Source organism: Syngnathus typhle, linkage group LG4, assembly GCF_033458585.1.
Source record: "Syngnathus typhle isolate RoL2023-S1 ecotype Sweden linkage group LG4, RoL_Styp_1.0, whole genome shotgun sequence".
Lineage (NCBI taxonomy): Eukaryota > Metazoa > Chordata > Actinopteri > Syngnathiformes > Syngnathidae > Syngnathus > Syngnathus typhle.
This window is the reverse complement of record NC_083741.1, coordinates 22,801,578-22,826,418: the sequence shown is the minus strand read 5'-3', so window position 1 is coordinate 22,826,418 and position 24,841 is coordinate 22,801,578. Positions and strand designations below refer to the sequence as shown.

At 43.6% G+C, this 24,841-nt stretch overlaps 2 protein-coding genes across 3 annotated transcripts; both read left to right on the top strand.

Moving 5' to 3' along the window:
* Nucleotides 1-1,147: 1,147 nt before the first annotated feature.
* On the top strand, nt 1,148-7,997 carry pros1 (protein S). 2 transcript variants are annotated; one of them, XM_061277020.1, is made up of 14 exons: nt 1,149-1,435; nt 1,880-2,037; nt 2,375-2,399; nt 2,481-2,564; nt 2,711-2,833; nt 2,893-3,018; nt 4,288-4,416; nt 4,672-4,912; nt 5,371-5,557; nt 5,628-5,792; nt 5,884-6,052; nt 6,141-6,277; nt 6,349-6,577; nt 7,255-7,997. In XM_061277020.1, exons 1-14 carry the CDS (start codon nt 1,369-1,371, stop codon nt 7,434-7,436), a joined length of 2,022 nt encoding a protein of 673 aa, XP_061133004.1. In that variant the 5' UTR covers nt 1,149-1,368; the 3' UTR covers nt 7,437-7,997. The 2 variants fall into 2 exon arrangements, with proteins under 2 accessions (XP_061133006.1, XP_061133004.1); XM_061277022.1 differs by lacking the exons at nt 6,349-6,577; nt 7,255-7,997 and having other exon boundaries at nt 1,148-1,435; nt 5,884-6,056; nt 6,141-6,281.
* Nucleotides 7,998-8,755: 758 nt separating this feature from the next.
* On the top strand, nt 8,756-19,038 carry gas6 (growth arrest-specific 6). The gene is made up of 15 exons (XM_061276834.1): nt 8,756-9,113; nt 9,817-9,977; nt 11,229-11,253; nt 11,328-11,390; nt 12,733-12,855; nt 14,329-14,448; nt 14,547-14,672; nt 15,564-15,685; nt 15,824-15,942; nt 16,476-16,665; nt 16,733-16,897; nt 16,959-17,127; nt 17,200-17,339; nt 17,408-17,606; nt 17,679-19,038. The coding sequence occupies exons 1-15, from the start codon at nt 9,035-9,037 to the stop codon at nt 17,828-17,830; spliced, it is 1,953 nt and encodes a 650-aa protein (XP_061132818.1). The 5' UTR covers nt 8,756-9,034; the 3' UTR covers nt 17,831-19,038.
* Nucleotides 19,039-24,841: the final 5,803 nt, after the last annotated feature.

The following is a 24,841-nucleotide window of genomic DNA, read 5'->3' as shown; positions in this document are numbered from 1 at the left end:
ATGCAAAAAATTCCCCCCACTTTGCAATAATATTGCCTTTATTCCATACATTTGCAAAATTAACAACACACAATGTATTTGTATTTTGTACAAATATTTTAAATGTATAATATAGCTTATTGTACGTGTAATGTATATAGAACAGTGGGATGAATGGTGAAATGTATTGTGCTTTTTTTTTTCTCTTAACAAAATGAAAATATTAATGCAAATGTGTCTCTGTGTCATTTGCCCAAAAAAAAAAAAAACATTTTAGACAAACTGTTTCAAGGAAGCTTTTTGTACTTGTGAGTACAGTAATCCCTTGTTTATCGCGGATACCGTTTTTTTCCATGTATAATGCGCCCCCATGTATAATACGCACCCTAAAAATGGCATGTTGATGCTGGAAAAAAGCCTGTACCCATGTATAATACGCACCCAAATTTTGACTCTTACTTAAGTCGGTTAACGTAAAATTGTTTCAGAAAAAAAGATCTTTGGGAACAACCGAATGTTATTCTGCCGGTCAGTATCACTGCACATGCGCTAGCAAACTCAATAGCGAAGAAATGTTTTGGATTTGTGTAGGGTACATTGTGACAGACAGCAAACGAGCAGGTGATCGAGCAAGCGTCTGATACGAGAGCATTGTGTTCTTATGGAGCGTGTTTGAAGTGAACAGCAGAGAAGAAAGCGCATCTGTAATGGCAGCCTCCGTATGATATCCGGATTTAAAATAAAAAAAAAACATGTATAATGCGCACCCCAGATTTTAGGACAATAAATTAGTTAAATTTTGCGCATTATACATGGGAAAAAACGGTAATTGGTTCCAAAAACACCCGCGATAAGTGAAATCAGCGAAGTACGGTCACCAACAAGTCAGGCTAAAGAGTTAGCCGAAAGATGCTAATTCGCGATCGTGCTAACACGCGAAAACGAACTTCCAAAGGAATGTCAACAAATATTTGGAGCAATACTAAATTATCGTAAAAGTTAGACACATGTTTCCTCAATTTAGAAGATTGACTTTTAAATGTTTTTTTTTAATTTGGGAAAGAAAAAAATCCGCGATGTAGTGAAGCCGCGATAAACGAAACGCGAAGTAGCGAGGGATCACTTCACTTCGCTCCCTGTGCTCCCAATGACGGGGTTGTTTTTGACAAGCACATTATGGTGGAGCTGCTGACCTCCCGGCGTGCTTTGTGCGGAGTAAATCTCTTTTCTGCATGAGTTCCACCCACAATGAGCGCACGCACGCACTTTGCAGCCTGCCCTCTCTACCCCCCTCCGCAGCAGTCGCATAGCGTTTTCGGGAAGAATAAAGTTTGAAGTCCATCTTTTACCGGAGCCAAGCGGGGCCTAGAGGGACGAAACGATTCGACTATGTGGAGACACAATCTTGTCTCGGCATGTCTGGTTTTTCTGCTGACGTTCGCCGATGCTTCGCGATGTAAGTTTGCGCCTGTTTTGATTCCTTTCCAGAACTTCTCGTCTTGAGCAACTTAAGCTACTTTTTTGTTGTTTTTGTTGTTACTGCAACACAAAGTGTGTTTAAACATTGAAAGTACGCGGGCACATCACGAGGCGCTTATACTAACTAACAAAAGGTCATTTCTTGGAAATCTCAGTTTCGCAATGACCTCTTTTTTTTTCCCAGGCCAGTTCGTATAAGAGCAATTTGGCTTGGCCACTTCATCCTTGCAGGCTCCAGCTCCCATCTGCCATCTGTCAGATTTAGCAAACATGGCTAAATTCCTGCTTGGATCTGTCATATGTTATTGTAACATGAAGCTGCTGGGATGCGGGAACTGCATGTTGTGCAAAAAAAAAAAAAAAAAAGACAACTGGTTGGTGAACACGTGTGTTCACGCTTGTGTTTCCATGTGTGTCCCAGTTCTGAGCCAGAGCACAGCGTCGCACTTCCTGAACCGGCGCAGGAGGGCCAACTCGCTTTTTGAGGAGCACAAGAAGGGCAACCTGGAGAGGGAGTGCATTGAGGAGCTGTGTAACAGGGAGGAGGCCAGGGAGATCTTTGAGAACATCCCTGAGACGGTAAGGAGGGCCACCTCAGTCAATCACAGAGGGAAAAAAAAATGAGCCATTTTCCTGGGTCCGTCCATCCATCCATCCATCCATCCATCCATCCATCCATCCATCCATCCATCCATCCATCCATCCATCCATCCATCCATCCATAAGCACTTGATTTCTATTAGACACACGATGGCATGAGTCACATTGCAGACTAAATAAATAAATAAATAAAAAAAAAAAAAAAAAATAAATAAATAAATAAATAAATAAATAAATAAATAAGAGCACCAAAAATGTGTCACACTTTCCTTACTGTCACTGTAACGTCCTTAAAAAAAAGCATTTTCTTTTCCAGGACTTCTTTTATCCAAGGTATGTCGGTAAGTTTGCAGACAGACCAATCGTTTGACTTAATTGGACTATGATTTTATCTTTGTGCTAAACAATAATGTTTTTTCAAGAGTGTCTGGGTTACCACCGCGTTGGCATCAGCAACCACGATTCCGGTTCGGCCATCCCGTCGGATCTTCGGACTTGCGTGAAAGGTGGGGAGATGTTTTGGTCAGGGTTGGTTTAAGGTCACAAAAGATGTTGGCCAGATTTTGGACGGCAGTCTTTGCAAACATTTTTGTCTTGCCGTGTTTATCCCCAAAAAATTTTGTGACATCACAACGTTTGTGTCGCTGGGCAGAAATCAGCAATCAGTGCACGCCGTTTCCGTGCTCCAGGGAAGGCACCGAGCGCTGCGTTGACGGTCAAGGCACTTATACGTGCGTGTGCAAGTCTGGCTGGGATGGACAATGCTGTGATAATGGTGAGTTCTATTTTAAAACCGCTTTGAGTCTACAAATGCTAATTAGCCATTTTGCGCAGACATCGACGAATGTTCAGATCCCAAATTTCCAGCGGGATGTAACCAAAAATGCGACAATATTCCCGGAAGCTTCCGCTGCACGTGTAAAGATGGCTACTATCTCCGGGACAACATCAACTGTGTGGGTAAGACTAACGCACATCTCAGTTGGATTTTGTTCGATTAATCGAGAGGTAATTGATCATCAAATGAATTGACAACTATTTTAATAATCAAGTTGTTTTTTGTTCAAAACAGCACAATAGAAGTCAGATGCATTATTATTATTAAAAATCTTTTTGCCATGCAAAATTAAAATTGATCCTATTATTCGATTAATTAATGGAATAATCGAAAGCTTTTTTTAAATATTCGATAGTGACAGACCTCAGTGCTGATCGACTGGCAATTTTAGTCATTTTATTTCTACATACACTACCGTTCAAAAGTTTGGGGTCACAAAATTGTTTGGGTGAGCCCAAACTTTTGAACGGTAGTGTATATATTTATTTAGATAATTATTTATAGATTTTATATATATAATCTTCTGTGTAAAAAATCTTATAATATATATGTATACTTATATTCATAGATTATATATAATCTTATACAAATATAAGATATCATTTATAATATTTAATTCATAATATTTTATTATAATAATATTTACACTACCGTTCAAAAGTTTGGGGTCACCCAAACAATTTTGTGACCCCAAACGTTTGAACGGTAGTGTATATATATATATATATATATATATATATATATATATATATATATATATATATATATATATATATATATATATATATATATATTTTTTTTTATTTCTATTTATTTACTATTTGTGGTTTTGATTTTGCCGTCGTGCTTGATTTTAAATTCTACACGGCTGTTTGTTGTTCACATGGTTGTATAACTTGAGGACAGATGTTTTTCCTCTGCCCCCTGTCGTGGAAACGCAGCTGCTTCAAAGCGTTGACTTTTCGCTCATCCAACTGTTTCCAAAGCAGCAACGCCGAGCAACGTTGACTTGAATCGAGAGAAATCGGAAAAGATTTGTTTGCTTATCCTCCCACGGACATCATCGCTCGTATTTGTTGTTGTTTGTCACTGATTGTCTGGTGTGTTAGTTCGGTACAAAGTCTCTCTAAACACGCACTGACTCATTGAGAAACATTTACTTTCTCGCATTTTTCATCGGGACAGGTTGTTTGCGTGTCGATTTATTTACTCCGTTTGTTAAGATTCGAACATTCACGGTTAAAATGATTTATTTATTACGTCACAAGCACTACGGCAGGGAACAAACATTCACAAGTGAAATGCTTCAAAGCGGGAATTACGTAAGGTCGACATTTTCTTTCCTGGTTTTATAATTGTAAAGTCTCAAAAGGAGTTTCATCTGTCTTCAGATATCAACGAGTGCTTAATGTACCCGAGTATTTGTCAAGAACCCGCTCAATGCGTCAATACGGCGGGAATGTTTGAATGTCAGTGTCCGACTGGCTTCAAATACAACTTCACTTCCAAAAGCTGCGACGGTGAGTGATTGAGAGAACCGAGTGATTACCGTAATTTTCGGAGTATAAGTCGCACCGGAGTATAAGTCGCACCATCCATAAAATGCCCAAAAAAGTGAAAAAAAACATATATATGTATATAAGTCGCTCCTGAGTATAAGTCGCCCCCCCCACCCAAACTATGAAAAAAAAACGCGACTTATAGTCCGAAAATTACGGTATTTCAAAGTCACTTTCCATGCCAAGAAGCACACAGGATCTCTTTCCGGGTTGCAGATGTGGACGAGTGTGAGGGCAACGTCTGCGACGGGACTTGCGTCAACAACGTGGGCAGCTACTCGTGTCGCTGCGACGGCCGCCGGGGCCTCCGCTTGGCCGACGACAAGCGAACTTGTGAAAAGATCCCGGTCTGCGTGGACTTGTACGACTCCAAGTACGCTGAGATGTTGTACCTGGGGGAGCAGTTTACGGGGCTCCCCGTCATCTATCTTCTCTTCCGTCTGCCGGAGACGACAAAGTGAGTACGGCCGGACAAAATATAAACACGATAAGAACAAAAGAGAGGAAGAAAATAGATCAGATTCAATCGATATTTGAATAATAGTTAAATAGGAACATGTAGTAGCAACAATTACCGTATTTTCCGGACTATAAGGCGCACCGGACTATAAGGCGCACCTTCAATGAATGGCCCATTTTAAAACTTTGTCCTTATATAAGGCGCACCGGACTATAAGGCGCACCATTAATGCATCATGTCAGAAATTAAATCCAAATCAAATCATTCTCCATTTGATCTTTTTTATTCCAACTTCAGACGTAACAAATGACTTTATAATCACAAAATAATGCTCCATAGTCTTTTTGAGTCATGATCCATAGTCTTCAGCGGGCCACTTATGGTAGTCGTTTTAAAAAAATAATAATAATAATAAATAATTTTAATGTAAATATCCTTGTGTGTGCGAATGGCAGGTTTGCAGCCGAGTTTGACTTCCGCACGTTTGACCCCGAGGGAGTTATTCTCTATGCGGAGTCCTCCCAGGACGCCTGGTTCATGCTAGGGCTACGAGACGGCCGCATCGAGGTCCAGTTTAAAAATCAGCACACCATGAAGGTCACCAGCGGTGGGAAAGCCATCAACGATGGACAGTGGCACGTGGTAAGATGAACGCGATGGTAGACCAACGAGAATCGTGTCGGAATAGAAATGACAGCGGTGTGACACGCAGATCTCGGTGGATGAACTTGAGAAGAGCATCAGCGTGAAGATCAGCAAGGAAGCTGTCATGAGCATCAACAGTCCAGGGAGTCTCTTTACTGGGGTCAACGGCAAACTGGAGACCAAAGTTTACATCGCCGGTGTCCGCAACCGCACCAACAGTCTGATTAAACCTGTAAATGTTTTTTTTTTCATCTTCCCTTCTGCATGTAATCGATGATAACGGATGATAGCGATTGATCGGAATGAGCCTCGATCTGCCGTAGATCAACCCTCGACTGGATGGCTGCATCCGGGGCTGGAACATGATGAACCAGGGCGCCTCCGGGGTCAAGGAGGCCATCAAGGAGAAGAAAAGCAAACACTGCTACGCACATGTGGAACGAGGATCTTTTTTCACCGGGGAAGGATTGGCGCATTTCCACCTTGACTACAGTGAGTAAGTTAAGTCAGACTTCATCAGTCCACAAAGGGAGTTTTTTTTTTTCCTCTTTCCTCACAAAGCCACTTTTTCCTTGCGTAGGTGACTCTGGAAGCTGGAAAGTGGATTTAAGGATGAGTATACGTCCTTCGAGCAGCACAGGTGTCCTCTTCGCTCTGGTTTCCGACAACAGGGTCCCGTTGTCGCTCGCCGTGCTAACGCAGGGCGACTTTGACGCCGTATGTGCACATTGAAAAGCTTTCTTCACCTTGTCCGTTAACAGCTGGCTCAAAATGGCTTACTCTTGCAGAGCCTGCAAGTTTTCTTGGATGGGGTGATGGTGGCAAAGCTGGACTCGCTGCTATTGTGTTACCCCGACCGATTAACGGTGCTGCTGAGCGCTACGCCGACTGACATTTCCATCTCAGCCAACTCGTCGAACGTCAGGGAAATCGCGCCCGACGTCCTGCAGGAGGCGCTGCAGCGCCTCAACGCCACAATGCAGAGCCCAGTCAGCACCTACATTGGCGGGATACCGGGTCAGTTATGAACAACAACAAGATGGGCCACTTTAAGCGAAGATCATTCACGGACGGCGACGTACAGTACCGTTCAAAAGTTTGGGGTCACAAAATTGTTTGGGTGACCCCAAACCTTTGAACGGTAGCGTATATATTTTTTTAGATAATTATTTATAGATTATATATATAATCTTCTGTGTAATTTTTTTTATAATATATATGTATACTTATATTCATAGATTATATATAATCTTATACAAATATAAGATATCATTTATAATATTTAATTCATAATATTTTATTATAATAATATATGCACTACCGCTCAAAAGTTTGGGGTCACCCAAACAATTTTGTGACCCCAAACTTTTGAACGGTAGTGTACGCTCGGCGCTAATTATTTCAATCCGAATATCCCGTGTTGTCTTTTGAGACTTGTTCCCAAAAATGCTTCAAAGCAAGCTTCAAGTAGTTACAGGAACCCTCGAAGCAATTCCAAGTGACCATCCTGATTGATTCCAGGAATCAATGATCTGTGTTTCTTTGCGGTCTCATTAGTTGAATGTGCAGGAGTAAGCAACTAAGAATTGACACCAGACGTTTGATGTCATCGCAATGACAAAAATAGATGAATTGTGTCCGACTACGTTGGAGCGTGCTACTTTTTGGATGGCGTGGCTATTTTCCTCTTTCAGATGATGTCCCCTGGGATGCCACCCCGGTGACTGCCTTTTATCACGGCTGCATGGACATCTCCGTCAACGGCCAGATGTTGGACTTTGACGAGGCCCTGAGCAAGCACAATAGTATCAAGTCCCATTCTTGTCCTCCCGCTTCAACCCCAGAAACAGACGCCCTTCCGCAGCAAGGAGAGTGACCTTAATTAACACCACCACCACTTTGCAGTAGTCCTACACCCCTTGTGGGAAATTCCAATTTTAGGACACAGGAGGGAGGGAGGATCGTCTCAAGAAGAGGCGGGGGATACTTTTCAACTGTTAGACTTGCTTTTGACACACTTTTTTTTTTCTTTTTTCTGATTATACTTGTGATGTACGACGACGGCTTGTTTGCTGGAAGTTGGATGAGGAAACATTTTCCTGAAAGCAAGTAATTCCAAGAAAATATGGAGAGCTCTGTAACATGCGTTGAGCAAGAGGCGGGGCCCCTGAAAACCGGACCGGGGCTCCTGAGCCACCTGCAACCTGGCTGAAAGTCGCCGCCGGATTTTGTCTGCGGGGAGAAATACTCTGACATAAATCCAACACTTGCTTGAAGATTTTTCTTCCAATCCAGATTGTATTGTCTTGTTTGAGCTGAACCCATTTAACTCGTTCATTGACAGCTATAGACAGATAATATAAGGATGAACCAAAATGAAAATTCTTGAGTCAAAATCGAAGCAATTAAATAAATGACAATCTCTTAAAACACCTTACTGACTGTCCCACTTAAGCCAATATTGGAGCTCCAGGTTTTCCCTATATGTTCCTTTATTTTTGATCATCTGTTCCTTTCCATCTTCAAAGTCTGCTTTATTGTCAATTTCTTCACATGCCAAGACACACGAAGAAATCGAAATAACGTTCCCACTATCCCATGGTGACAAGACATAGTACACAATATACACTACCGTTCAAAAGTTTGGGGTCACAAAATTGTTTGGGTGACTCCAAACTTTTGAACGGTACTGTATATATTGATTTAGATAATTATTTGTAGATTATATATATAATCTTCTGTGTAAAAAATCTTATAATATATATGTATACTTATATTCATAGATTATATATAATCTTATACAAATATAAGATATAATTTATAATATTTAATTCATATTTTATTATAATAATATTTACACTACCGTTCAAAAGTTTGGGGTCACAAAATTGTTTGGGTGACCCCAAACCTTTGAACGGTAGTGTACATACAAGTAAACAACACAAAAAATAAAAACAAGAAGGCACAAACAATGAAGAAATAAGAGTGATGAATAAATAATAAATAAATAAGATGAAATAAAATACATCACTTATGTATAAAGCAAATCAAGGTCAATTTGAAGTGAATATCAACTTATAATAAATGATACAATTCTCATTTTATCTTTGAAAAGGCATTTTGCCACATCTGCAAAGAAGTGCGTGACTGCTCTGCATCGTCGAAACACGCGCACGCACGCACGCGAGTGCAAGCAGGAGGAGGAGGCGGCGGCGGCAGAGGAGAAGAGGAGAGGAGAGGAGAGGAGCCAAAGGACAAAAAGTGCGGACCGCAATGGAGACGAGCTAACCGCAGCCCGACGAGGACGACAGCGAGACATGCGGGGGGAGCACACGCCTCTTTAGCCTCCAACACACCTCGGTGGTCATTTTGGAAGACCACCTTCCAATCTTCAGCCGCAAGAGACAGAGGGGACTTTTTTTTTTATTTAAGACAAAAGTTTACGGTGCTCGGTGCAGACGCGGCGGCTACACGATGCGTGCAAGCCGGACAAAGTGGTTCGCATCGACCGCGCTGCTAATCCTACTGGCCGCTCGCTGCTCCTCAAATCGTAGTAAGTAAACACTCGCATGCTAGGCGGCTACGCTGCGGTGCTAAGTGTCGCTTGGCGTTTGTGTTGTGATGACAAACGGCAGCCAGCGTCCTTCATGGTGTCCCCCTTGCGCGCAGCTTTAATAGCCTTGAAAGCTTTGGACCACCGCGGTGGAGACCTCCACGCTTCCTGACCTCTTGTCCCCCAAACACGTCTTTGTTGTCGTGGATTGTCGTTGCATGGGAAATCACGATCGACAAATATTTTGTGATCGGTAGATTTTTTTTTCCACCCCAGGTATTTATTTTTCTGACAACTTAAATTTAAAAATATAAGCACCACCCCAAAAGTATTGGAACGACAAGGTCAGGTATTTTGTCGTATATGAAAGACGTTTGAATTTCCGATCAAAAGTGTTCTGTCCTGAGTATGTCATGAAAGATAGAATGATATAACTTGAAAAATAATTCTGTCTTAATTATCTTTTAATCTGAACCCTAATATCTTCAATAGACAACAAATGAAAGGATCACCTTGCTGTCCCAATACTTTTGGTGGAGCTACTTGCTTGGAACGTTTTTTTTGTTTTTTTTTCAGCCTCTGTGAATGACGCAATTTGAAAGAAAGAAAAACATCCATTGCGAAAGTCAAGTTCTGAACCTCTGTCATTTTAGGGACTTGAATCGAAACGTAATTGAGTACTTTTGCATTTCATTCTGCCCAGTCTCCCTGACAGAGCAACAAGCAAACCAGTTCCTGAGCAGACACCGGAGAGCTAATCAAGTCTTTGAGGAGACCAAGCAAGGACACTTGGAGAGGGAGTGTGTAGAAGAGAAGTGTTCCAAGGAGGAGGCCCGGGAAGTGTTTGAAAACGACCCCGAAACTGTGAGTTGCCGTCACACCGAAAATGACTCGGAATATCGGGGCTTGCTGATTTTTCACGACGACTTTTTTTTGGAATTGTATTTCCTAATCATGTTTTGATGTACTATTTCCACTGTGTAAACAACACTCATGACCCAAATCTGCCTCCTCCTCCTCCTCCTCCTCTCTGGCATGAGTTGGGCTTTGTGTTTGATAGCGAGTGCTGATTCACAGTCCGAGCTTCTGTCAGCGCTGACAAGCATGAAAATATTGGATTCGATGGACACATTTTGAAAAGATATCAATCCTTTTGGGTTTCCGTGGTGGTCGTTGAGTCCGGGTGACTAAGTCTTTGTTTTTGCCACGCTGCAGTCCTCCCTTTTCAAAAGTATGCATACATCTCATCTCTTATCTGTTGGGGAATTCATATGACTTTTCCGCTGAATTTGCTCGTCTTGGTTTCCCGTCGTCCGTGCAAGGTGGCAGACACGTGTTACGTCCCCACACGCTTCCCTCGCATGCACGTAAACACGCCTAATCGGACTGCTTTCTTATTTTAGAACAAATCTCGGTTGAGAATTTTCATTCCGCTCAGGCATGTGCCCCTAATCTGCATACATTCCCTCCCACTCTTGTTTTGCGGACACATAATTTCCTCCAAAAGGTTGAACAATAATAATCATTTTGATGATTTGTGAAAATATTTTTGAATCATTCTTAGCTTTTTATTCCACATACTGACATTGAGAGCTTTTTGCGTGGTGAGAAGGTTTATTTCCGTCAAGGGCAAGACCTTGGAGAAGCCGAGCGTGACGCTTCAAAAGTCAAATCGCTTCTCGGAGGGTGGAAGTGACAAGCACGCACGTTTGTCGGCTTTTTCCTTTTTCGAACGCAAAGACTGCGGCGTCAGAGCAAGGCGCATTATTCATTCTCAGATTGCCTGTGACGCTGCACTTTTCGCCGCTGCAGCTCTGACTCGGCAAACTGCGATCTTCCATTGTGTGACACACACACACGCAGCAAAAATGAATTATGCCAGATAATTAAGAATCTGGATTGAATTTTTCTGTCAGATTTGATTTTTTTCAGAGGTTGCAGCATTGCTGTTCATTATCGGGAATTCCGAGAATTCTCAGGATGCCTCTGGCAATGGCTGGCACCTATTGCAGGCCTACTTGTGGTTTTTTTTTTTTTTTTAATGTCATGACTTTGTGTAGATGTTTGTCTTTAAGAATTGAGTTCAAGTGTGTTAACCGTCTTTATTTTCTTTAGGAGTACTTCTACCCCAAGTATTTAAGTAAGTAGTCGCCATCCGCAATGCCGAGCTTTACCAAGCTAACGTTTTGCTTAAGCTCTTTTTTTTTTGCTCAGATTGTTTGGAGAAGTTTGGAGGTTCACTAAAGAAGAAACCAGATCTGATCACATGCGTCCACAGTAAGTTATATACCGTTTTTTTCCATGTATAATGCGCAAAATTTAACTAATTTATTGTCCTAAAATCTGGGGTGCGCATTATACATGGATCCAATTATTATTATTTTTTTTCCGGATATGATACGGAGGCCGTCATTACCGATGCGCTTTCTTCTCTGCTGTTCACTTCAAACACGCTTCATACGAACACAATGCTCTCGTATCAGACGCTTGCTCGATCACCTGCTCGTTTGCTGTCTGTCACAATGTACACTTCACAAATCCGAAACATTTCTTCGCTATTGAGTATGCTAGTGATACTGACCGGCAGAATAACATCCGGTTGTTCCCAAAGATGATCTTTTTTCTGAAACAATTTTACATTTACGGACTTAAGTAGGAGTCAAAATTTGGGTGCGTATTATACATGGGTACAGGCTTTTTTCCAGCACCAACGTGCCATTTTTAGGGTGCGCATTATACATGGGGGCGCATTATACATGGAAAAAAACGGTACATTGTATTGCTTTGCATTTTTCTTTTTTTTTTTCCCCCTCGCCTTTCATCTTCTGCACTGTGAATAAAATGACTTTCCTCCGTGGGATTGCATTGGTAGAACGTGGGGCTGCATTGCAGTAGTGAATGCTGCAGCAAGAAACGTAGCCAGCCACCCAATCCAAGTTAGCTTTTGGTGTGTGCCTGTAATGACTAAACGTTGCAGCATGATGACGCAGTGCGGTGCTGAGTGACGCCCCTTCCTTCGTCAGACGCAACTCGGGGTGTCAGAGGTGACGTGAAATTTCTGCTGCATCACTGGATGGGGGGGGGGGGACTCAGCTGTTGTGCCTGTGTGCATTCATTGGCATTCCTCTCCTTCACTGCAAAATGATGTCCTGGATTCTGGTTGGATATCAGCACAACATAAAGTTTTTTTGAAATGCTCGGACTGTGCACGTTGCGCTCGCTCTCACTCAGTAGCTGCGCACATCTGGTTTGAGTGTTATTGCTATGTTGAGACCACTGCCAAGAGGCAAGTGTTATTTTTCAAATGCCATGTCAATTCCGCTCTTTGGGATTCCAACACTTGTACGAGCATCTGCGTCTTCCTCCGGGCCCTGGGCTCGCTCGGCTCGATACGCTCCCGCTATGCCGAGCTGGAGCTGGCGTGCGCAGACTTGCGCGGGCTAGCCCGCAACCGAAAGAAAAGTTCTTGACACATATCAGACTCGGAGAATAGAACCACAATATCATGGCCCATTTTCTGAGAAGTGAATTTTGACACTGTTTATTTTCAAATAGGCCCAAACTATGTCGATCCCGTGCTAAGTTTGTTGTCTGCTTTTTTGTTTTCCCCCCCACCAAGACATTCCGGATCAGTGCTCGCCTTCCCACTGTCACGCCAGAGGAAGCGTGCGCTGCGAGGACAAAAAGGGTGCCTTCCTCTGTCACTGTTTTTCAGGTTGGACGGGGGACCTCTGTGATCAAGGTACTGTCACCATGAGGGATTTAATAATGAAGATTTACGGGAGTGGGTGGTGGTTAGCATATGCTATAGTTTGCCATTGGTGCTCCTTGTCACCTTTGTCAACTTGTGACTTATATGGACAACATCCCGCAACATGTTTTAATATCTTTTTTTATTATATTTGATATTTATTTTTATTTTATATATTTATTTATCTTTACTATATTTATTATTTATTTTATTTATTATTATATTTGATATTTATTTCTTTTTATTATATTTAATATAAATTTTATTATATATACCGTATTTTCCGGCCTATAAGGCGCACCGGACTATAAGGCGCACCTTCAATGAATGGCCCATTTTAAAACTTTATCCTTATATAAGGCGCACCGGACTATAAGGCGCACCATTAATGCATCATGTCAGATTTTTAATCATTCTCCATTTTATCTTTTTTATTTCAACTTCAGACGGAACAAATTACTTTATAATCATAAAATAATGATCCATAGTCTTTTTGAGTCATGATTCATAGTCTTCAGCGGGCCACTTATGATTGATTTCATGACACAATGCTTCGGGCCAGTTTAAATTTAGGAATTTGGTCCATATATAAGGCGCACCAGACTATAAGGCGCACTGTTGGTTTTTGAAAAAATTTTAGGTTTTTAGGTGCGCCTTATAGGGCAGAAAATACGGTAATATATACACACACGCACACCTATACTCAGGAAAAACAACACAGTGAGTAGATGAAAGATAAATGATCGACTGTGTGAATCACAGACAGGTTTTGTTAACAAGATTTAAAAGTTATCGGTTGAGAAATTAAGGAAGGAGTATTTTGCAACGCTTGAAATTCTGGCAGCCGTCGCCTTGATCTCCATCTGCACAAAAATGTATCGGCGTGTCGGGGGATGTCCTAAGCCTTGACAATGTTCTGTAAAAACACTTTTTATTTCCTGCCTAATCTTGACAGTTGCGAATATTTGCAGGTCTCTCCGTAATTCCGTTTGTAAAACTACTTTTATTCAATCTTTGACGACACCAACATGAGGTTGGAATATCAACAAAACTTTTTTGTTGTGGCGCCTTAACAACCATTCCTGCAAGGTCAGCGCCTATTTCTAGCGTGTAATAGATATGAGAGGAAGGATACTGTCTTCCCCGGAGGAACTGACCATAGAGGCTTCCACTTTTCGATATGAAAATACAAAATAAAATGTCAGAGCCCAAAACTGGAAAGAGGTGGAGCGGAATCTGCTTTGCAGCCACCCAATTTGCACTTTTCCACCGTGACTCATTTTCCCACCTTAGCGAGAGTGGAAATTGAGGATTCAGTAGTCTGCTGGATGACTGCAAAGTCCCAAAACACTCAAACAGAACTGCAGCATTGCGTGTTCCTTGCAGACGCCAAAAATAACTCACAATACTGTTTTTGCTGCCTTCACGTGGACCGTGCACCCCCCCCCCCCCCTCCCTTGACAGATGTTGACGAGTGCAACAAGAGCAATGGAGGATGTGACCACGAGTGCAGCAACACCATGGGAAGTTACCACTGCTCCTGCCAGCCAGGTTACATGTTGCGAGGACATCACATGTGCGTTGGTGAGCAACAACACGGAACCGGCCCGGGTGTTCAAATCGATATCACGGGTTCTGTGATTGTTTCTTAATTGTCCACACTGTTTCTGTTTTTGTTCAAGACGTGGACGAATGTCAGGATGTTGTCGACGTTTGCGGATCAGCTCACTGTGAGAATAACCAGGGAGGCTACCAATGTCTCTGCGACCCTGGCTACGTCTTTGACAATGAGAGCAAGAGTTGTGTGGGTAAGCGATACGCACACACACACACACACACACACACACACGAGTCCTGGTGGAGAAGCAGCTTCAGTGTCAGCAGGTGTTGATGCAGCTGTGTTTTGGGGTCAGGAAAGGAATGCTAGCAAATTGAGAGCAAATACTTTTTATGTTGGTAACAGGTCGTTTGGTATATATATATATATATATACACATATAATAAAAAATATAAATAAAATATAATAAAAATATATTTATATATTTAAAAAAAATAATATATATATATATATACACATATAATAAAAAATATAAATAAAATATAATAAAAATATATTTATATATTTAAAAAAAAATATATATATATATATATATATATATATATATATATATATATATATATACACATATAATAAAAAATATAAATAAAATATAATAAAAATATATTTATATATTTAAAAAATAAAATATATATATATATAAATATATATATATATTTAAAAAAAAAATATATATATATATATTTTTTTTAATATATAAATATATTTATTTATATATATGTATATATATACATTTTTTCAAACATTAAGTGTCATCTTTAGTTGAGAATTTCTTTTCTCGACATGCAAGTAAATGAAATGGTGGTCTGTTGCTTTTCTGTGTGAAAACAGACTTTACATAACCACGGGCTTTCTCCTCTGAGAGTAATTGAGTTTTATTCTAGCCAGACCAAGCATGGCCATGTAAGGTTAGTTAGAAGGAGGATAACAACACTTGATACCAGTGTTGTTTACATTCCTCGTGATGCTAACAGGGAGCCAGTTCCCATGGTTTTTTTTTTTTTTTTTAAATTCATGTTTTGATTGAGTCCTTCGCTTGTAACTGTTGGCCCTCATTTCTGCTTTGGTTGTCACCTCTCAGACGTGGACGAGTGCGAGGCCAGCGTGTGCGCCGAAGAGTGTCTCAACACTTTGGGGAGTTTCCGCTGTTTGTGCGACGGGCGTCAAGGCAGGAAGCTGGAGCGGGACCTCAGGAGCTGTAAGGTGAAAAAGAAAGAATGAGCCTTTTGATTGACGCTCATTCAGCTCTTATAAACACTTTTGTGCTTCAGTGAAACACATCAAAGAATGACGCGTGTCCCAGCTTGTCTCCAACTGGCATCAATCTCGCTCTTTCTGCAGGCCATAACTCCGTGTATGAAGCCGGCTCTGAAAAGGAATTCTCGCTCTCTCTATCTGGGACGCATGTTCAACGGCTTGCCGGTGATGAGGCTGCGCTTCCGTCGAAGGATTAACACCGGGTGAGCAGGATGGACCTTTTTCTTTTTTTTAAAAAAATACCGTATTTTCCGGACTATAAGGCGCACCTAAAAACCTAAAATCTTCTCAAAAGCCGACAGTGCGCCTTTTTGTCCGGTGCGTCTTATATATGGACTAAATTCAAACTGGCTCGAAGCATTGTGTCATGAAATCAAGCATAAGTGGCCTGCTGAAGACTACGAATCATGAATCGAAAAGACTATGGATCATTATTTTGTGATTATAAAGTCATTTGTTGCGTCTGAAGTTGAAATAAAAAAGATAAAAGGGAGAATGATTTGATTTGGATTAAAAATCTGACATGATGCATTAATGGTGCGCCTTATAGTCCGGTGCGCCTTATATAAGGACAAAGTTTTAAAATGGGCCATTCATTGAAGGTGCGCCTTATAGTCCGGAAAATACGGTAGTTTATGAAGTAACAAGAGCTGTTTTGACAGAGATGAAAACAAATGATTTTGGAAAAAAAAAAGTCTTTCTTTCACCAACTCATCCAGTTCCTTTTCTGTTTCAGTTTTTCCGCAGAGTTTGATTTCCGGACCTACGACCCGGAGGGCGTGATCTTTTTTGCCGGCGGCCACCTGAACAGCTCCTGGATCGTGCTGGCAATTCATCATGGGAGACTTGAGTTGCAGCTGAAATACGGCACAGTCAGCAGAGTCACCAGCAGCGGACCCGTCGTCAACGACGGCCAGTGGAGGAAGGTCGGTTTACCAAAAGCGGACCCCCGTCTTCTGCATCGGTCCTAACCGCAACTCTTTCTCCTTTTAGATTTCAGTCGAGGAGCAGGGGCGGAGTCTCGTGATTAAGATCGACAGGGAGGCCGTCATGAAGATCGCCGTTAACGGGGATCTCTTCACGCTGAAGAAGGACATGCATGAGCTCAACCTCACCGTAGGAGGAGTCCCCTTTAAGGAGAGCAGCCTCGTCAGCAAGGTCCGGCTTTTCAAATCCCTCCCGTATCTTCGGTCAGCTCAACCTCTGCCGCTGTTTGTAGGTGAACCCGCGTTTGGACGGCTGTATGAAGGAGTGGCGCTGGATGACTGGAGAAGACAGGTCCATGCATGAAAGCATCATGACCAATGAGAACATTCAGTGTTTCAGCACCGAGAATCCCGGCGCGTATTACCCCGGCACGGGCTTTGCGCTTTTCAACATTAGCTACGGTGCGTAGTGTTTCTGATACGCTGCCGACTGTGAACATTTCTGTTCATCCAGCCATCTTGGTTTGCCCGTAGAGTCCCAGAACCTGAGTGTCCAGTTGACCCTGTATCCGACGACTGCCATCGGGGTGCTCTTCGCTATTGTTCGTGAAGACACCGTCCCCCTTTCTATCGCTCTGGCCGACTATCACCCTGGCATCGATGAGTGGAGAGACGTAAGTGAACGGGAAAAGAATTTAAAAAAAAAAAAACGGAATGCTTTTAATGAGACCCGTGTTTGTAGTTTGTTCTCGTAACGGCGGGTGACGTCATCCTCGCCAGCTCACCGGCGCCCCTCTGCGATGGCGAGAGTCATGAAATCGAAGTGAAGATCTCCGGGAACCGCACCCAGCTCTTTATCGACGGCGAGCCTGGACGGAGCCAAGATGCAGAGGTCAACCTTCTTTCGCCGTCCAGGACCTTCATCGGAGGTCTTCCCGATGGTGAGCGCAGTGTCGATTTTAGATTCGAATTTTTTTTCTTGACGTTGAATGTTCACGTCACTTCTTCCTCAGATGTCCCGCTGGTCTCCACACCGGTGTCTGCGCCATTCAGTGGCTGCATGAAGGTCACCGTGAACGAGCAAACTCTAGACCTGGACCAGGCCCTTCAGAAACACAACGACATCCGCTCCCACTCCTGCCCCCTGCTGGATTCTAACCAGTGACCTTGCAACAATGCTCTCTGCCAATCCAGATCAAACCTTGAGGAGAGAGGAGACTTCTTCGATTTAAATATCATGAAATGTAAAGCAGGTGTGGTCCTACCGGGCCCTCAGACCCTTTTTTTTTTTTTTCTCAACTGTGACAATGATGCTTGCTGCCTGGAGGCTCTAGCAAGGACTTTTTTTTTTTTTTTTTTGCATATTCTAAGAAAAATAATCCAAATCCACTTCAGCGAGGCTCGATTATGCTCCTCTTGCTTATTTCAACTGTGACCCAAAGCAGATTACGTTGATTTCCGACCGAGCAAGGGTTCATTCCATCCACTCATTTTGAATATTCTAAAAAACCTTTGCACATAGTTGCAGGTAGATATGGCGTGTAACATGAAGCCATCTTCAGAAGCTCATCGGCACCTACTCCATGTCTACCTGCAACCTTGAAAAAAAAAAAAAATCTACCTTGTGCCTACTTGAGCGCTCTGAAAACAGGCGAACTCTGTCACGTCACGATTTGGCGACACGTGTCGACTCCGCTTGTGCACCAAGGTCTCGAATCTCGATCCTTCAGAGCCAATGCTAAAACGGCCGTCATCTAGTCCGACAATGACATCACGATGGAGGAAGAGGAGGCTGCAGAAGTGAACGACCACTGTATCCAACGTACCATACAAGCTACTGAACGGAAAACTAGTGCGCTGTATTATACTAAGTGTGTAAATAATGTGACTTGTACAATGCTTGATAGAAGGAGCGAAACTCGACCGTACGTACTCACTGAGGATATCTTTGCATCAAAGTTAAATAACACTTATAGGCTCAATTTAATGTTCTTCATACAAAATAAAATGGGTTTTCCCGTAAATGGGATTAAAAGCAATAGTCAGAAACTTGGTTAGAATTTCACAGAATCACTGTTTAATTGTTCATTTGGTAAATGCTGAATAAACCGAAAAAGGAATGTTGAGACTGAAAAGCTTTTTTTTTTTTTTTGTCCAAAAGTGTTATTTTTTCTTTACTTTGGTGTACCGTTGTCAAGTTTTGTCATGAATGAATGCATTTAAAATTATTATTTTTTTTTTTTAATCATGTGAGATATGTTGTGATGTCTGATGATTTTTGTTTTATCAGCTCAGTGTCCAATGGGACAATTAAGTTTTAATCTTCCAGGCTGAGAATTGTATTTAAAAGCAAAATAAAGGATTCAATGAGCATGAAGACCAAATTGTCATTTTTCATAAATGTCACTCACTTGTGAATCTTTGTGAACGAACTTGAAAATGGCGTTGTACCTAATAGAGTGTCCGAATGACGTCACAGATCAAACAGCCAATCAGAAAGTGGGGGTGAGGGCGGGTGTGGCACTTTTCACTTAAAGCAGGGGTGTCGACCTCCAGTCCTCGGGGCCGCGTTCCAATATGTTTTCCAGGTTACCCTCGTTAAAAACACCTGCGTGAAAAGTTTTAGCCACTTTCACGTTCCGCAGGAGCTAAAACTTTTCTCACAGGTGCGCTTAACGAGGGAATCACACGGACACTCCATTAGGTACACCGCCATTTTCAAGTGTACCTAATAACAGGCCACTTTATTAGGGAAATATCAGGGTCAAAGGTCACACGTGTCAAGCTCTAGTCCTCTGGGCCGCGTTCCAACATGTTTTCCGAGTGACCCTCGTTAAGCGCACCTGCGTGAAAACTTTTAGCCACTTTCACGTTCCGCAGGAGCTAAAACTTTTCACACAGGTGCGCTTAACGAGGGGATCACACGGACACTCCATTAGGTACACCGCCATTTTCAAGTGTACCTAATAACAGGCCACTTTATTAGGGAAATATCATGGTCAAAGGTCACAGGTGTCAAGCGCTAGTCCTCGGGGCCGCGTTCCAACATGTTTTCCAAGTGACCCTCGTTAAGCGCACCTGCGTGAAAAGTTTTAGCCACTTTCACGTTCCGCAGGAGCTAAAACTTTTCACGCAGGTGCGCTTAACGAGGGAATCACACGGACACTCCATTAGGTACACCGCCATTTTCAAGTGGACCTAATAACAGGCCACTTTATTAGGGAAATATCAGGGTCAAAGGTCACAGGTGTCAAGCTCTAGTCCTCCAATATGTTTCCCAAGTTACCCTGAAAGTGGGTGTGGCACTTTTCATATTGATGTAAGCTTTGACCATGATTTTTCCCTAATGAAGTGACCTGTTATTAGGAACACCTGAAAATGGCAGTGTACCTAATGGAGTGTCTGAATGACGTCACAGATCAAACAGCCAATCAGAAAGTGGGGGTGAGGGCGGTTGTGCAAATTCTTCCATGATAAAATGTTTTTCCAGTCCCACTGGGATTTGAACCCAGGTCACTGGGGTGAGAGTCCAGAGAACTAACCACTGCACTCTGGAACCTACATTAAGCTTACCTTTTCATTTTGGATGCGTTTGCTGTTCAATTCTTCACCATACTCGAATAAAATCATGAGGTTATTTGGATTCTACGCTCCTCACGTCGCTATAGTATGGTCGTCGTTATGTTTCATTATCATCTTTGATGTCTGCAGCCGTAAAGCATTAAATGTCAGTAATGACGCTGTAAATGTTTATATTTTATGCACTTTTGTCCTTTTTGTTAACATGCACATTACATTTGAAGTCATTATTTAACTCCTGAATACTATAAATAGTTTGAAAATTGAAAGTGACAACCAAATTGGCTAAAATGGTCTGGAGACACTTTTTCTTTCTTTTTATAAGCACTTCTATGTGTTTAAAAATAAATTAAACAAACAAACAAACAAACAAACAAAAATACACACGTACACACGCACACACGCACGCACGCACGCGCGCGCACGCACGCACACGCACGCACACGCACACATACACACACGCACACATACACACACACACACATACACACACATACACACACATACATACACACACACATACACACACACATACACACGCACACATACACACGCACACATACACACGCACACATACACACGCACACATACACACGCACACATACACACATACACACGCACACACACACACACATACACACATACACACATACACACATACACACATACACACATACACACATACACACATACACACATACACACATACACACATACACACATACACACATACACACATACACACATACACACATACACACATACACACATACACACATACACACATACACACATACACACACACACACATACACACATACACACATACACACATACACACATACACACATACACACATACACACATACACACATACACACATACACACATACACACATACACACATACACACATACACACATACACACATACACACATACACACATACACACATACACACATACACACATACACACATACACACATACACACATACACACATACATACATACATACATACATACATACATACATACATACATACATACATACATACATACATACATACATACATACATACATACATACATACATACATACATACATACATACATACATACATACATACATACATACATACATACATACATACATACATAAATAAAAACTCCATGCGCACTCTTCTCTGTTACAACTTGCTTACCTTAAAGCATCCAAACATCGCATGACAATTAAAGTCTGCCTCTAAAAGCAACATTAGTTCACAATCACAAGACTCCGATTTGACACGTTGAAATTTAATAACAGTAAATATAAGATATTTTCAATTCAGATTAAAATAGGAACCGGCTAATACAAAAGAACATGCAACAACCCTAACGAAACAATATTGTACACTAATATGTAATATTATATTCAAGATGGCGGCGCGTGCATACGCAGCGACCTCTCTCTGTCCCGCCCAAACGGTGTTTTGTCCGTCTAATGAGTGTTTGTCCGGCAGTTTTTTTTGTTCGTCTCGTCGTACTGAGTCGTGCTACAAGTACGGCAGGCAGGTTCTGCTTGACATCGGCAAAAGCGAGTTTTGTCGAGTTCTGGACTTTGATGCGGAAACATCAAAGGAGCTCGGACTGCTACGTCCTGAAGCGTCGCCGGGCTCGTCTGCTATTCCTCCCCCGGTTGGGAAGCGTCGAAAGCGGTGTGCGAGGAGGCTGAAGAGGGGCAAACGCGGGGGCGTCCGGGCCAGGCTGGCGGCCAGCCCTGCTCGCCCGGCCGTGCCTTCCATTCTTCTGGCGAATGTTCGATCGCTGGACAACAAAATGGATTACATTCGCCTGCTGCAATCTACAAACCGGACAGTGCGGGACTGCTGTGTGCTCGTGTTCACTGAGACTTGGTTGACTGTCAACATTCCGGACTCTGCCGTACACCTGGAGCGGCTAGCGTGCTATCGGGCGGACCGGGCCATTGTACAAGGGGGGAAATCTCGTGGAGGTGGAATATGCGTCTACATCCGTGACGAATGGTGCCGGGACTCTGTGGTGGTATGCAAGCACTGCTCGCCACTGGCGGAGTTCGTGATCATTAAGTGCCGTCCTTTTTACCTGCCAAGGGAAATTACCGCGATTCTGCTAGTCGCGGTTTACATCCCGCCTTCCAACATCGAAGGCGACAGGATCACGGCTCTTAGTGAACTGTACCAGGCTGTCAGTGAACAAGAGACAGCGCACCCTGACGGTTTCACCATCTTCGCTGGGGATTTTAATCATGCTAACCTGAAGTCTGTTTTTCCGAGGCTTCACCAGCATGTTAATTTTCCTACGCGTGGCGACAGCTTCCTGGACCGGGTCTACTCTTCGCATAAAGGAGCTTTCAAAGCCGCCCCCCTCCCCCATCTTGGACTTTCTGACCATATCACTGTTATGCTTTTGCCCGCATACAGACAAATGGTGAGAGCGTCCAGGCCGGTTCGCAAGCAGGTACGGGTGTGGCCTGAGGGTGCCTCTGATGCACTGCGTGACTGCTTTGGCTCTACTGACTGGGACATGTTTAGGAGGGCTGCCACTTGCGACGATCGGACAGACATTGAGGAGTATACTGACTCTGTTTCCTCCTACATCAGGAAGTGCATTGATGATGTGACTCTCTCAAAATCCATCGTCACTCGGGCTAACCGGAAGCCATGGCTGACAGGGGCTGTCTTCAGGCTGCTGAGGGCCAGGGACAAAGCCTTTAGAGCAGGGGATGAGGCTGGCTTGAGGACTGCGAGGGCCGACCTGTCCCGGGGCATCAAAGAAGCAAAGAGGGCGTTCTCGTGCAAAATTACCGCCCACTTCAAGGACAGCAGGGACGCACGGAGCCTTTGGCAAGGCATTCAGACCATCACGGATTACAAGCCCGCGCCGCAGAGCTGTGAAGGCGACGTCCGTCTGCTCAATGACCTCAACCGCTTCTTTGCTCGCTTCGACGCTCAGAACAGCACTTGCCCGCTAAAGGCCACTCCCCCTTCACACGAGCTGCCCCTGTGCCTCTCCGCCGACAGCGTGAGGAGGGCGCTTGCCGCTATCAACATCCGTAAGGCGGCGGGCCCTGACAACATCCCGGGTCGGGCGCTGAAGGACTGCGCTGGTGAGCTGACGGATGTCTTCACGGACATCTTTAACACTTCCTTGCAGCAGGCCATCGTCCCGTCGTGTTTCAAAGCTGCCACCATTGTACCTGTGCCGAAGAAACCCGCTCCGTCCTGCTTCAATGACTACCGCCCCGTAGCACTCACACCCATCATCATGAAGTGCTTTGAGCGGCTTGTCATGGAGCACGTCCGATCCGTTCTCCCCCCCACCATCGACCCCTTCCAGTTTGCGTACCGAGCCAAACGGTCTTCTGAGGATGCCATCTGCTCTGCCCTCCACTCGGCCCTCACCCACCTGGAGAGGAGGGACTCGTATGTGAGATTGCTGTTTGTGGACTTCAGTTCTGCCTTCAACACCATTGTGCCACAACGCCTCATCAGCAAACTTGACGCGCTGGGCCTCAGTACCTACCTCTGCAACTGGCTACTGGACTTCCTCTGTCAGAGGCCACAGGTAGTACGTGTTGGCGACAAAATCTCCGCCAGCATCACGCTGAGCACGGGGGCCCCCCAAGGCTGCGTGCTCAGTCCGCTGCTCTTCACCCTCCTGACGCATGACTGCACTGCAACCTACAGCGACAACCGTATCGTGAAGTTTGCTGACGACACGACTCTGGTGGGTCTCATCACCAAGGGAGACGAGACTCAATACAGGCTGGAGGTTGACCTTCTGACCACGTGGTGCAGGGACAACAACCTCCTGCTGAACGTCGACAAGACCAAGGAGATTGTTGTGGACTTCCGGAAGGGTCACACCCAACACCTGCCGCTGACCATCGACGGTGCTGTGGTGGAGAGAGTGAGCAGCGCCAAGTTCCTGGGGGTGCACATCAGTGAGGATCTCTCCTGGTCCACCAACACCGCATCACTGGCAAAGAAAGCCCAGCGCCGCCTGTACTTCCTGCGGAAACTCAGGCGAGCGAGCGCTCCTCCGGCCGTCATGACTGCATTTTACCGCGGCACCATTGAGAGCGTCCTCTCCAGCTGTATTGCTGTGTGGGGTGGCGGCTGCACTGACTACAACTTGAAGGCCCTGCAGCGCATAGTGAACACAGCTGGTAAGATTGCTGGTGCTTCGCTCCCCTCCTTGAAGGACATTTACACCTCCCATCTCACCCGCAAGGCGACCACGATTGTGAGTGATGTGAGTCACCCCGCTCACTCTTTGTTCGAGCTTCTGCCCTCTGGGAAGAGGTACAGAAGCCTGCGCTCCCGCACGACCAGACTCTCAAACAGCTTCGTACACCAGGCTGTTAGGATCCTGAACTCGCTCCCCCGTTCTGCGTAGCGTCTTGTACTTTTACTGTCTGAACTGTCTGTATGCACACTGGCTCTTATTTGTTGTGTTATCTGTTTATTTATTATTTATTATTACTCTTATTATTTATTGTTTGTGCCTTTTTGTTTATGATGTTTTTTACTTTTGCGCTATGCTTGCTGGCTCCGTTTATTGTGTTATCTGTT